This window comes from Furipterus horrens, unplaced genomic scaffold (genome assembly GCF_987537825.1).
Source record: "Furipterus horrens unplaced genomic scaffold, mFurHor1.1.pri manual_scaffold_7, whole genome shotgun sequence".
NCBI classification, from domain to species: domain Eukaryota; kingdom Metazoa; phylum Chordata; class Mammalia; order Chiroptera; family Furipteridae; genus Furipterus; species Furipterus horrens.
In genome coordinates this window covers 102,725,344-102,739,010 of record NW_028327177.1, presented here as the reverse complement: position 1 = coordinate 102,739,010, position 13,667 = coordinate 102,725,344, and the positions used below count along the sequence as shown (strand labels likewise).

The 13,667-nt window shown below is 44.6% G+C and overlaps 1 protein-coding gene across 4 annotated transcripts in view; it reads right to left on the bottom strand.

The window, feature by feature from the left end:
- The window catches only part of MTMR14 (myotubularin related protein 14), a 57,603-nt gene that overhangs the window by 29,770 nt on the left and 14,166 nt on the right, over positions 1 to 13,667 (bottom strand). For 3 of the 4 annotated variants that reach the window (XM_090284106.1, XM_090284107.1, XM_090284108.1), the window contains exons 4-9: positions 11,297 to 11,372; positions 10,936 to 10,996; positions 9,281 to 9,403; positions 8,157 to 8,230; positions 3,188 to 3,258; positions 2,513 to 2,587 (exon numbers count right to left, since the gene is read on the bottom strand). In XM_090284106.1, coding sequence (XP_090140232.1) covers positions 2,513 to 2,587; positions 3,188 to 3,258; positions 8,157 to 8,230; positions 9,281 to 9,403; positions 10,936 to 10,996; positions 11,297 to 11,372 — 480 coding nt within the window. The remainder of the gene's footprint in view (positions 1 to 2,512; positions 2,588 to 3,187; positions 3,259 to 8,156; positions 8,231 to 9,280; positions 9,404 to 10,935; positions 10,997 to 11,296; positions 11,373 to 13,667) is intronic. The other variant, XM_090284109.1, reaches the window with a different exon arrangement.

Below are 13,667 nucleotides of genomic sequence, written 5' to 3'. Positions count from 1 at the left end.
CTTTACATTCACTGTGCCCTATGTTCAAAGAGGAGACTCATTGAGATGACTGTGGCCTGGACTACGCTAAGGGATGGAGGCAAGAAGGACTGGGGAGTTTCTTCAGGGACAGTTAAGAGAACTGATGGGAACTGGCAATGGTTGTGGGGGAAGAAAAGCACCCAAGTTTCAAGTTTGAGCATCCAGGTAAATGGTGGAGGGCCTGGGGGCACTGTAGATTGTGGCCAATTTCATTCTGGAAAGCTTGAGTTTGAGATGGCTGCATGGAGGGATACTTGCAGAAGGTGATGTAGAGGCAGACTGCCCTGAGAGGCCCAGCCTGGGCAACCTGGCAGTGGGCTAATGGAGTGAATGATGAATGAGATCACTTGAGGAGATGAGGAGTAATGGGGAGTCCTGGACCTCCATTCTGAAGGGACTGAAAGGCCAGAACCTAAACCTGGCTGAAGAAGAGGGTGGTAGGAGGCCCAGTAAGACCAACGGGACTCAAGGGAGGAAGCCCTGCACTTCTGCTTTTGTGTCTGGAACGTTATTAGTGTTCACTCCCTTGAGTTAGCAAGCTAGTAGCCTAGTTCTTAATTATCATCATTAAAATCAGTCTGGCATTTCAGTTAAGAGGACACTTTCACACAGTAATCATACTTGAACCTCACCACAACACTGAAATAGGTGTTGTCAACTCTACTTTCAGAGACAAGTGAGGTCATTTGCTCAAGGCCACAGAGCCTTGCAAGAAAGGCTGAGCAAGCCAGGGCCTAGATCCAGGGCTCATATTAGACAGAACTCTTCCTCACATGCACAGGACTCCTTTGAGAGACAATCGTCCTCAGCAGTGTCAACATATTGAACTCCTACAATTGAACCTTATTCGGTGAGTAAGTAGTTCATCAGATACAGTTTGCATCTACATAAGGAAAAAGAATATGCCATAAGGGAGAATAAGTGTGACTTGAGACCTCTGCATACGATAAATTAAGAAGGAAGCCTGGCCCTGGCTGCTGTGGCTCAGTGGACTGAGTGTCGGCCTGCGAGCCAAGTGTCGCTGGTTCGATTCCCAGTCAGGGCACATGACTAGGTTGCACGTCAGGTCCCCAGTTGGGGGCGTGAGTGAGAGGCAATCACACAGTGATGTTTCTCTCCCTCTCTTTCTCCTTTCCCCTCTCTAAAAATAAATAAACAAATTATTTTTTAAAAAAAACTATATATAAAAAAAAAAAGAAGGAAGCCTGTAAGTTCCTTTGGCCATTTAATCTATCTAGGTACAGTGTAGGACTTGAGATCAGGAAGCAGGGCTCCCCAACCTGTTCCTTCTCCAGGCTTCTGGGACACAACAAACAACTGGCCTGCTCTCCTTTCTAAAACTCCCTCTCTTGTAGAAACACCTACATAGAGAGAAGACCTGATACCACTCTAACTCATTCACTCAGAGTCATGAAGCATATGCTTTGTGATTAGGGGCTGAAAGTACAAGATAAAACAAGATAAGCACAGCCTCTACCTTTACAGACAACTTGCTACCCGGAAAACAAAATCCAAGGTCATATGAGAGCACACAGCTGCCAACAAGTGGGTCAGGCCTCTCTGAGACCTCAACGCTAGATAGGAATTGTCCAGACCTGGGGGAAGAGGAAGAGGGAAACAGGATATTTTCGAGGTATTCGCTGGCTCAGCCTTTCCAGCTCTAAGCTCTGTGCATTTCTGTGCTGCAGATACACAGGCCATGGTTCCCCCATCCTCCTAGAGCTCAGTCTACTGGAGATGGGAAAGCAGATCTGTACATCAGTGACCACAGCTCAGTAGAAAATTCCATGATAGGGAATCAATGGGAATGTAGATACAGGCATCTGACCCTGGGGATGAGGGAAAGAAGATATCAGGGAAATCTTCTTGGAATGAACACCCGAGCTAAAACCTGAAGGCAGAGTGTCAGCCAGACAAGAGGAGACCAGGAGGTGGCACCCAGGCACAGGCAATAGATATGGGGAAGGTGGTGGGAGATCAAGGCTCCTTGTCCTGGCTGTAGGAAGTGACAATGAAATGGCTGCTGGCCTTTGGGCTTGTACAGTGGACTAAACACAGCAGAGAGAGAGAGAGGTGCAACCAGTAAGGCTGAGGCCTCTTCCACAGTGACAGAGAAGAGCACAATGGAAATAATTTTAAAGCTTCTATAATCAAATGGGGTCAGGTAGCTCTGCACTTCCTCTGGCAGAACATGCATTTAAAAGGAAAAATTAAAAAAGTCACTAAATCCCAGAGCTGGAAAGCAGCCACTATGAGGTCCTCTGGAAAAAGAACCCCCTGGTGGACGTAAATCTTTGAGTGAGTCACGTTCAGACAGCTTGTATTTTCTGGGCCAAGAGCAAATCAGGAGAGAGAGTTAAACAGGTGAGCAGTTCCCTTTTTCCTAGGCTGTGAAAGCTCAGAGGGCACCAGCCAGGCCTTCAAGTATCTGCATGAGGGACTTGGGGGACAGGCACCAACAGTCCCCTGGGACCCTTCCCTTATCCCTCACCTGATACTGGCTCCAGTCAATGTTTAGAGAGCAAGTCAGGAAGTCGGGGATGCTCAGTGGGGCATCGACGTAGTCCTGGGGACAGAAAAGACACCCATGAGATGCAGGCATGGAGGCAGGCAGGCATGGAGGCAGGCTGTGGCCCTGAAGCTGTGGCTACCACAGGCAGGCATGATGTCCCTCTACAGTGCTTGCCTTCTCCGGGCCAGATGCCTGTGCTACCCTGGGAGTAAGAGCTTAAAAATGAAAGGGACTGGATACTGCTGCCGAGTGGAGCTTTTCAGCTGGCCATTCGATTCTTTACTGCTGAGACAGATGTCATTGACCTGTAGGCTGCCTCCAGCAAGTTCCTGTGGCCTGCTCCCACTGACTAGGGAAGGAACAGAATGCTGGTTTCTCTTGACAGATGGTGGAGCAAAGAGGAAAAACTTTTCCTATCTTGTCCCTGGAAACTCCTTTAAAGAAAGGAAGAAATTAAAGGGGGAAAGTAAAGTATATGTGATAAGAATGTAAACATGTATATACAAGAAAAGGAAGAGAAAATGACTCATTCAGGGAAGAGAACAGGAAGAAAAAGGGTAGTTGTTTTCTCTAAAAAGATTGCTAGCTGTTCTCCATGGTCTCCCTTGACAAAGAAACATTAAAACCCAAGTTGGTGAGTGTTATTGTTCATACCTGCTTCCAGTTAAAAATGAGCCCTTCAGCCATGTAATCCCGATCCTTATATTCCTTGAAAAATTCACAGCCTGGAAAAGAAGAGCAGAGTTATGACACCACTCTTTCTAGCCCAGTCTCCTGAGATGCCCCTGAGTGCTGTAGGTCTGAGGTGGCTACCAGCTCAGATACTTCTCCACACTGGTAGGTCCCAGATGAAGCTGTAGCTAACATGATGGGGGGGGGGGGGGGGGGATGGCAGAGCAGGAAAGGAATAGAATGGGCAGGTGAGAGACAGGGAACAAGCTTCCTGAGCTCTTCTGGTTTCCAGTCACATGCTTTCCTGAGGACGTACGACCTGCCTGCACACCTTCTCCACCTCTTCCCTCTGGCTACTGGTCACTTCTCCTTCATTTCAGACCCCCTTGTCCTATAAGCCCCTGAAGTGTCAACAGCCAGCAAACAAAAAGCATGGCTTACCATCTGAGCCCCATCAGCACTATCTCAGCAATTTATGTAGTTACAGAAGATCACTCCCCTCTGCTCTAATAGCTCTAATACCAACCTTGCAGGCTTTCAGTAAGGACTGGACATTGTAACATACTGGAAAGGAGCACAGATAGTGCCTGAAATGTGACAGGTGCTCAAGAGACACGTCCATCTCCAACAAACCTGGCCAAGATGTACTTTGCTGGAAAATTATAAGAAACTCCACTAGGGTAACTCTCAGGAATATAGACAGAAACAGTGGAGAGAAAAGGGCTTAGGCAACATTCCCAGTTTCAAATCTCAGCTTTTCGCTTAGCTCTGTGACTGCGAATGAGTTTAAATTCTCTAATCCTTGGTTTTTCTCATTTGTAACATAGTTAAGGATAAAATAACATACATAAAACACCTAGCACAGCACTGGTACCAGTGGCATTCAAATGGCAGCATATTATTACCATCATGTTGCTGCTGCAGCAGAGCCCACAGCACAAGCCCTGCAGCTTACAGTCCACTGCTTGGCTCAGAAAGAAGAGGCCTGCTCTCACACCATCGCACAGTGAGCATCTGTGGGCTGCTGGGGCTTCAAGCCACAAGGATGGGAAAAAGGCACTTTGAAAGTAGCTTCTTGCAGTTAAATTCTCAGTTCCTCAACCAGGGCCAACACAAACTTTGGACGGCATGTGGCTTTGGCCACAGGCCCCACTTTGGTGAGATTCCCAAAGGCAAAACAGTTGTCCAAATCCACACAAATAGCCACAAGCCAAAAACAATTTACACGGCACTCCAGCTACTCTTGGGCCAAGTTCCTGTCTGAGGTCCAGGGAAGAAAGGAAGGTTCCTTTGGAGATGAAGGTCTGGAGATAGAGGTCACATGTTGTGCAGACGTAGCTCTCATCCCACACACGTTTTTGCACTCTAATCCCCCTAACCTCACTTCTGCCTCAGAAGTCAGAAACAATACTCAGCTATAGCACTTCAGCCTATTCTTGGGTGCCTCCCTGGGAGAGAGAAATATAAATATCAGATAGAGGTTATGAGTTATGAGTCCAGGTTTAGAAGACATCAATTATCTCTCAGAGCTCCTGTGAAGTGCTGTCTTCTCAAACTCGAGCTGCTCAAATAAATACCGCGGGCTCTAGGTTGAGCTCTGAACAGCCTAGGATGCAGACACAATTTTTTGTGAGAAACAAATAGAATTAAAACAGACTCGGTACCTAGGGCAATTTCTAACATTCACTGCCTGAATAGGCTTCTGACCTACTGAGAGACAAGAGGAACGGGATTAAATTGGGGGAGAACAGCCACACTCAAGGAGAAAACAAATTAGACTCATACTGGGAGCTTTTCGTCCCATCTATTTTGGTACCCTGAAGGAAGTGCTCCCAAAACACTTCTCACTTTCAAGGGCCAGTCTGGGCCCAAGTTGGTTTGACAGAACTAGAACTGATACTGTCCTAGTTCCTGTCTGAGCTTCAAAGTCATTACAGGGCTTAAATGAGACCCCTGAATCCTCAGCAAAGTACATTTCAATGACTTGGTTTGGATAATGACAATTTTGTTTCTTTTTCCCTTTTTTTAAATCCTCCATCAAGGACATGTTTATTGATTTTAGAGAGGGGGAGAGAGAGGGAGAAACATCGATGTGAGGCAGGAACACTGATCAGTTGCCTCGCATGCACGCCAATCAGGGACCGAACCTGCAACCCAGGCATGTGCCCTAATTAGGAATCGAACTCCCAACCTTTTGGTTTATGGGACAACGCTCCTGAGCCACACTGGCCAGGGCTCTTTCCCTTTCTATGAAGTAATATAGGCATGTGAAGAAATTCAAAAACTAAGTATAAAAAGTAAAAAGCGCTTCTCCTGACCCCTTACCTGAGCATGCAATAGCATCTCCCCCATCCTCAGCTTTGTTTTCATTGATCCCTCCCGCCCTTCCCTCAATATATAAACAGCTATCAGATGTAGTATATAAACATTTTGGGAAGAACAGGAAAAAAATTGCAGGGCATATAATCTTAGAATTTTAGCATATTTCCTTCTCAACCTTTTGTGTAAGCACTTTTTGCCTTAAATAGTGGAAATTGTATAGTTGTCCCTTTTTATCCATGGGGGATATGTTCCAAGACCTCTGGTAGATGCCTGAAACCACAGATAGTACCAAACCCTATATATACTGCTTTTTTCTATACATACATACACACATACATACACACACTTAACAGCTTCTGGTTGGCATATCTACATTGCAAGCATCACTACTCCGATGTTTTGGGGCCATAACTTAGTAAAATAAGGGTTACTTGAACACAAGCACTGTGATATCATGACATTTGATCTGATAGCCAAGGCGGCTACTAAGTGGCTAATGGTCAGGTACAGCATAACCAGTGTGAATATGCTGCACAAAGAGATGATTCACATCCTGAGCAGAATGGAGAGGGACAGCGTGAGATTTCACCATGCTAATCAGGATGGCACACAATTTAAAACTCGTGAAGTGTTTATTTCTGGAATTTTCCATTTAATATATTCAGACCATGGTTAACTACAGATAACCAAAACTGTGGAAAAGGGAACTGCAAATAAGGGAGGATTACTTTATATAATTTTGTATCCTGCTTAGCATCTTAAGCATTTTTCCATGTCAAAAATTTTAAAGCATTTTTCTATGACTATGTAATATTTCATTCTACTATCAATGGCTAAACTGTCATTTACATAATCATTATTCTGATTAGTGACATTTCCCACATATTGCTAGTATAAATAGATGCTGTGATGAACATCTTTACCCCCAAGTTAGCTGGATTACTGGCCTAATGAATAACTGATTCAAACAAAGAGTGTTAACGTTTTGGAAGTTGTAACAAGTTGCCAAACTACAACAGAAAGGATATTGTGCTATTGTTCTGGAGCAGTGGTTTTCAAACTTCTAGCAGAACTAATTTTTGTAATTAAGTACTTAGAACCTAAATATAAACAAAGAAAGCGACGCTTGGTTCCTCAGGCAACACAGACCTTTTCTGTTCCACAGAGTACTTCTGTCTGTGATGTATCCTCAAAGCATTTCCTGGGAATCGAGAGCCTACTCTGAAACCAATCTACCCAATAGCTCCAGTGTAGATGCCCTGGTAGGGACACTCCTATCACAGCGAACCTCTGATATTGTCAAGTTCATGGCATCATCATTACGTTGGCATCTGCCCAAAGTGACTCTTTGGGAAAAGGAGCTTCTCTAAGCTTTTTCTCCCATGTACCCATCATTTGGTCTGGTGTTCACCAAGCACCTGTTAGGGATGGGTCTGACACTTTACTTTGAAATAAGCACCATTATTTTCATTTTATGGAGGATGAAACCAATGTTCCAGAAGGGTTTTAAGGGACTTATTCAAGGATACACCATGCTACGGCTGGGACTCAAGCCCAGCTCTATAAGGCACCAAATGCTAAGCTGGCAGAGAAGATGAAGAGACCCTGGTGGAAGCCACTGTAACTTTAAGAGTACCAGGCTATCTGGGGTCACCAGCTTACAATGATGAGGAGATACTCTCCCCGCAGTTCTAATGAGAAGACTTCCTGGCTATATAGCAAACTGCTGTCACTAGCCTGTCCTTGCTATAGGCTATGTGGTTACAAGATGAGGAGACAAGGTCCAGCTCAGGACTGAAGGCAGATGCTGGTTCTGAGAAGCAGGAGAGATGTTTCAAGAAAAAAGAGTACACTTCCTGCTGTTTGTTGACAAAGTCTTACACTGCTGTTAGGGCTCCTTGACCTACCTGGCAGTTATTGCCAAAAAACTTAACTGTTATCAACTGGACCAACAGAGTTTTAATATCCAGTGCAGAGAATATTGCCCTGGCTACAGGTTGCATACATGTCCATACACCAGAGACAAAGGCAGCTAGTTCTGTGCACACCAAAGTGCTTTGCAACACAGTGAGACCATCACCAACAATGTATAACTAGGGGCAGAACAATTATATTTTTCTACCAATAGAACAGCCCTGCCTGAGGCAATTTCAGACATGCAAACGTTCACATCTGCTCAGGTCAAACTAACACGGTTAGTTGCTGACCCACAGTACTAATAATGTCATTTTATACTTGACCTGCACAGACCACTTTGATAAATGTGATCTCATCTAATCTTCACAATAAAACCCTGAGCTAAGCCTTTCTCAGTTCCAAATGACACCTGAGAAAACTTCAGGCTCAGAGAGATGAAGTAACTTGCTCAAGGTTATGGTAGTGAGTACCTGAGCCAGGACCCAACCCCTGGACCCCTCTGAGTAGAAAGCCCTTTCAGTATGGCACCCTATCCTGAGTATGAAAGCCTATGACTGGGAGCCATAGTGTGCTATGTTGACTGACACAAGATCCTCCCGGAAAGCCCTGGGACACTTATGTACCTAAGTACAAAAAGCCTACAGACAGCCTCCGAGGGCCCCCAGTCCTTGGAAGCCTGTCACTTGACTAGACCCTGAAAAGAGCTCCCTACCTGGATACGGGATGGAGAGGAGAGTGAAGTCGGCATAGCGCTGGGCTTTGTCCACCTTCTCGGAGGAGGTAACACTACAAGACAGGACACAATGTGTTATGACATCACAACACATACACACCATTCCCCAATGAGTATTATAACAAGTTAAGTGAACCTCTTGCTAAAGAAACTACTCTTCAGAGTTACAAATGATGCCCTTTGGCAGTACTTACTTTGAATAATTAAGAAATGTAACTGCCCTGACCTACCGTAACTTATTAAGCAAGAGAGGTCACTCTCCCTCTAACACTGTAGCAACCACAACCAGAACCTAAAGTTGCAGAACAACCTTCTGCCTAAGTCCCACAAACAAAGGCAGCACAGCCACTCTGACCTGGAGCATGGAGTAAGATGAGAGCCAAATAACTTTGCGGGACTCTCATCTCAATACTCTCGGAGGACACTCCTAACAGGGGGAACAACAGCATCTGCAAGGTAAAGACTTAGGTCTGTTCTGACAGATGGAGGGATGGATAAGGAACTATTCAGACATCTGCAGAGAGCTAAACTATAACTTAGCCTCATATTTTCTAGGAAAACCTCAGCATAACTAAAAGTCAATGTTATAAAAAATAAATGAAATTTCAGAATAACTCCTACAATTTCATGACCCTCATCCAGGTTTCATTATTTTCAAGTTTTATCTTATCACATGAAGACTTGGTTCATATGTGAAATAAAAATGAGGTATACACTGATCTTTTTGTTCCATTTCAAAAGAAACACTAATCTATCAGAAATAGTATAGAATTTGGAGCCAAAGGAAAATCTTCATGGGAGTCTAAGAGGAGGAGGCAGCAGAACGCAGGTTAGAGACTCTTGGCTCCCACAGTTTCTATCTGGACAACCTTGAGCAAGTTACTTAACCTCTCTGTGCTTTACTTTCCTGCCTGCAAGAGGGGGCGACACTAGAACCTGTCTTGCAGGAGTGTTTGAAGATACAATGAAAGGATGACAGAAAGCCCTTAGCACAAGGCCTGGCATGTGGGGAGCCCTTGGTAACTGCTATGTACTATCACCAACCTGAAAAGCACGTGAACACATCGCCACTGCCCATTTCATGGTGGGTGCCCTGTACTTACTTCAGGCCAAACTTCACCTTCTTGTTCTCTACCATCAGGTCACAGATGTATTTGACTGACAGGTACCGAAGCAGCTTGATGTCATAGCCTCTGACCTTATCAAAAAGATGTGTGTCGGAACTTCTGAAACAAAGAGCCAGAGGGAGAAGTTGCACTGCACATTCATTCAGAAAAGTCTGAGGGGTGGGGAGCATGTTCAAGAAAGTATAGATGTCACTGGCAAGAACTTATTTCCCTTTTCCAGAAGATGGAGGAAGGGGGAAGACAGGAAAACTGGTTCTAGAAAAGCTGTAGAGAAAGTGCCTTTCTAAGAGACTACCCCCCACTCTGGGATGCATTTCAAAGAAGCAATTTGCAGTGCTGAACCAGGAAAAGGCTTTTTGGCCCAGCTTGACATTAAGCCAGAAGACTCAAGATAATTTCTGAGTTCTCAAAAGCAGCAAGCTGGTGGCTGACAGAGTCTTTGAGCTCCTGTTAAGAGTTTATATCCCTCTACCTTTTATGACCATTTTTAGCCACAGCTTGCTCAGAACGTAACAGATTCAAATTCTTGATGGGAGATGAACTTTTTAAAGCTATCTGATCAATTGATCGTGAAATACTACCAAGTGAATTCTTTCTGTTTAGCAAGCCTATGAAGCAAGGAGAAAGATACAATTTTCCTAATTCCCAGGCTGCCTTTTGATCAGTCACACAGATTAAGGCAAAAGTACAGTAAGTAAACAGTCGCAATTTTTTTTTTTTTTTAAATGCCCATGCCCACTGCTTAGCTGTCCCTAGCAGTCTCCTAACCAAGAACAGAGTATGCTGTGGAAGATGGCCTGGCTGAGGTAGAGGTTGGCTGATCTCAGGGGAAGAGCTAAACATTCCTGAGCACAAGCCAGAGCCATTGCTCTCAAAACTAACAGGCAGAACCCTGGGCACAGCAAGATGCCTTTCAGGGACTGAGCCACGATTTCAGGCAGCTGATTTTACTAGGGTGCTCATGTGCATTCCAGAGACACTTGATACCAGTTAAAGACTTTCCATGTGGTACAGACCATGCAAAGGAGCTTTTCCAAAATATCCTATCATGCTGCTTTCTGAAAACATTTCGTAAGAAAGTATAAAGATGTGAACTAGATCATTTCTTGCCATTAAAGGGGCCTAAAACACTTGTTTATATTGAGCACTCTTATGGGACCAATCACACAGCTGTGGAGCTTCTAGTCTCTAATCTCTCATGTGGGTACTGAAGCCCTTGCCCTGTGCCTAAGCACCAGGTGTACTAGCTGACACCTTGCAGGCAGGCCAGCCATCACCACCCAGGCCACACTCTGGAAACTGTAGGGCTTAAAGACAGATGCAAATATCTGGGCCTTGTCTCTGACTGTGGAACCAGGAACCCAAGGCTGGGACATTTTATCTCTGGGATCCTGATGTGCAGCAGGGTGAAGAAAGGTTTCTCAAGTATTCAATAAAGTCAGCTTCGGTGCAAAGCTACAGGATGCACTTCAACAACCCTAAAGCATGATGGACTTGACAGTGGGAGGAAGGGTACAAATCCACTCACCTGGACTGGGGAAGAATTAACACTGTCAATATGAAAATGGCCATCACTGGTCAGACACCCCGACCCTGACACAAGCCCAGACCCATAACAACCTGGCACTGACCGAAGAGCACAATCCTCCTCTGTGACGTCCTCTGCATCGGCCCAGGCATCATCTGCACCCCCTGCCAGAGAAACCTGTCAGCATGGAGGTTGTGGCATGGGGCTCCATCCAGGGGCTTCCGACCAGGGTCCTTCCCCATCAGCTCCATCCCTTACCAGCAGCTCTTGTACCTTTTCACCACAGATGCCCCATATGTTGGTGGCCTTCTATCCCAAACACTTCCTCAAGTGATAAAAGAAGGCCCCCAGTCTCTCCTCAGCTTGCTCACACCCTTTACCTGTGCCACTGTAGCAGGGAGTGGCTATTCTCTATGACTGGGCTCTTGTTCTTAGTCACAGAGGACACAGCTTAATAAATTCACCTGAGAAAATATAGTTGTAGCCAGTGCGTCCATACAGCTCTCCCCAGCCAGCCAGTGTGGCCGATCTGCAAATATGCTGGGAAGAGAAACAGAATTTTCAGGATCAGATGTTTTTCTAGGGTTTTTTTTGTTTTTCTAGCTTTATTGAGATATAACTTAGCCATGACACTGTCAGTTTAAGGTGTACAATATGCTGATTTGATACACTTATATTCTACAAAATCATTACCACCATAGTGTTAGCTAAAACCACCTTCACACCACATAATTAGCATTTCTTTTTTGTGGTAAAAACATTTAATATCATCTGTAATTTTCAAATATTACATTATTAGCTATAATCACCATGCTACATATAACATCCATATGGAACTGCTTTGTCTTATAACTTGAAATTATAGCAGTGAGTTGGTTTTCTGAAGTATGCTGTTGAAGGAACACTTATACTCCTGATTCTTCTAGGCCAGCAAAACAGGTCCAGGAGCACTCACTGAAGTTTTATCAGCATCAAGGCCACAGCAGTCAAATCTGAGGTATGCCTAGAATTTAATCTATAGTCTCTGTCAAGGCGATATTTCCCCAAATGAGTGGCACCCAGAGTGTTACTAACTGTAATGGATAGATTTAGTGGTTGTCACATGTTTACTTGCATGAGATTTGGTGGTTATTGCATATGTATGTGTGGTGTGCGTGGTACTGAAACATTTACACCATCTTTTCACTGAATTTTCACAATGAGCCCATGAGGCAGATGTGGCAAGTGGCCACACTGTTGCTGCCTCATAGATGAAGACCGGCACAGGAAGATGAAATAATGCATAAGATGACACAATGAGGGGCAAGCTGAGATGTGATCTAGATCCACCTATCTCCAAAGCCTGTGTGCGTATGGTTACTTGAAACTGTTTAGTGTTGAGTGAGCAACATTTGAAGCAGCAGGGCCAATTATAGGCAAAACGTTTGGGGGCTTTTTTCTTTTTATTTATAAGAAATTATATCTTCTTTCTCCTCCTCAAGGAAATGTAGTAGCTGAAGATTTGCTTCCATGTTTTTTTACTCTTTTCCTCATCATTGAAGAAGCATTTTGAGAGCTAGAATTCTAAAACCTAGGCAACTGGCATGAACTTCAATATATCTAATTTTAAGGTTTCATCTTTAATTAAACTGTGTTTGACAAGATCCAGTAGGGTTGGGGAATGGGAGGAGATGTCTAATGATGGGGAAGTAGACTAGCCCAGACTTTAGCTAAAGGCTGAGGGTGGCAGTCAGGGGTGAAACCATTTCTGAATGGGTCACACAGCCTGGTAAAGTGGGTCCCTGGAAAACCAAAAAATATTGCCTTCTCCTTCTCTACCTATAAGATAATGGCACGAAACAGTTTTTGCTGCTACAGGAAAGGGGCATGAGTGGGAACTTCTAGCATTCTGAGATAGTGGCAGCCTGGGGGAGGGGGTAGGTAATAGAAAAGTAACCTAGAAAGAACCTGCGACAGGGTGGGGTACTTTTTCTGTGCTGGGGGCAAGAATGGATTTGTAGGAAGGATGTCCTGAAAATTTGAGGACTTGGGTTGGGATTCCTGCGGGCTTAAGCAGGATAAACTCTGACAGGGGCGGCTTAACTTTTTCTAGGTCCAAAAGCATTTTGAAAATCTGATGAAAACAATAAACTTTTTCCAGATAAAAATGTACACACCCCAGTTTACCTATATTTCAGGGGGTTTTGGATTCTTCTCCCAGGTTCATCCATGGACTCATCTGAGGCCCTTGTAAGGGCCCCTGTGCTAAGGTGACCAGCAAATAACGAGGAGCAGCAAAGTAGAGAGCTGTAGCACGGAGGTGTCAACCCCTAGGTTGAAGATCCCCAAGACCCTATTGGTAAGGGGGAAGGGATCTGATTCCTGAAAGCAAGACCGTGGGGGACATGTGGCTTATCTGAGTTCCACTGGCATGTGTTATCATGCTCACCCTTCTCCATCCTCTAAGCTGCTGGCACTGAATCTCACTCTTTGTTGCCTTTCTTCTCTTAAATATTTTCAGAGAAGACTTATACCCCTTTTTAGTGGCTGAGTTCTGAGATCATTTCTTGAATTTTTGAAGGTTTAGATGCCTCTTTCTACTCCTAGTTCTCACACATCCCTTTGATTTGTCCTTGTCTTTTGTTAATTAAGGCAATCAGATAACTAGTCAGATAGGAAAGAGCAGATGAGTTGGTCAACTCCCCAAATGGGGCACCAACCTCTGCAGGAAGGTCCTTAGCTGGTGCCCGTGGGAAGCTGCACCTTGCAGAGTCTAATTCCTGAACCCTGCTCCCTAGCCTCATGGCTCCCATTCATAACCCATCATTTCTGTACTGAAATTAATTGAAATAAAAT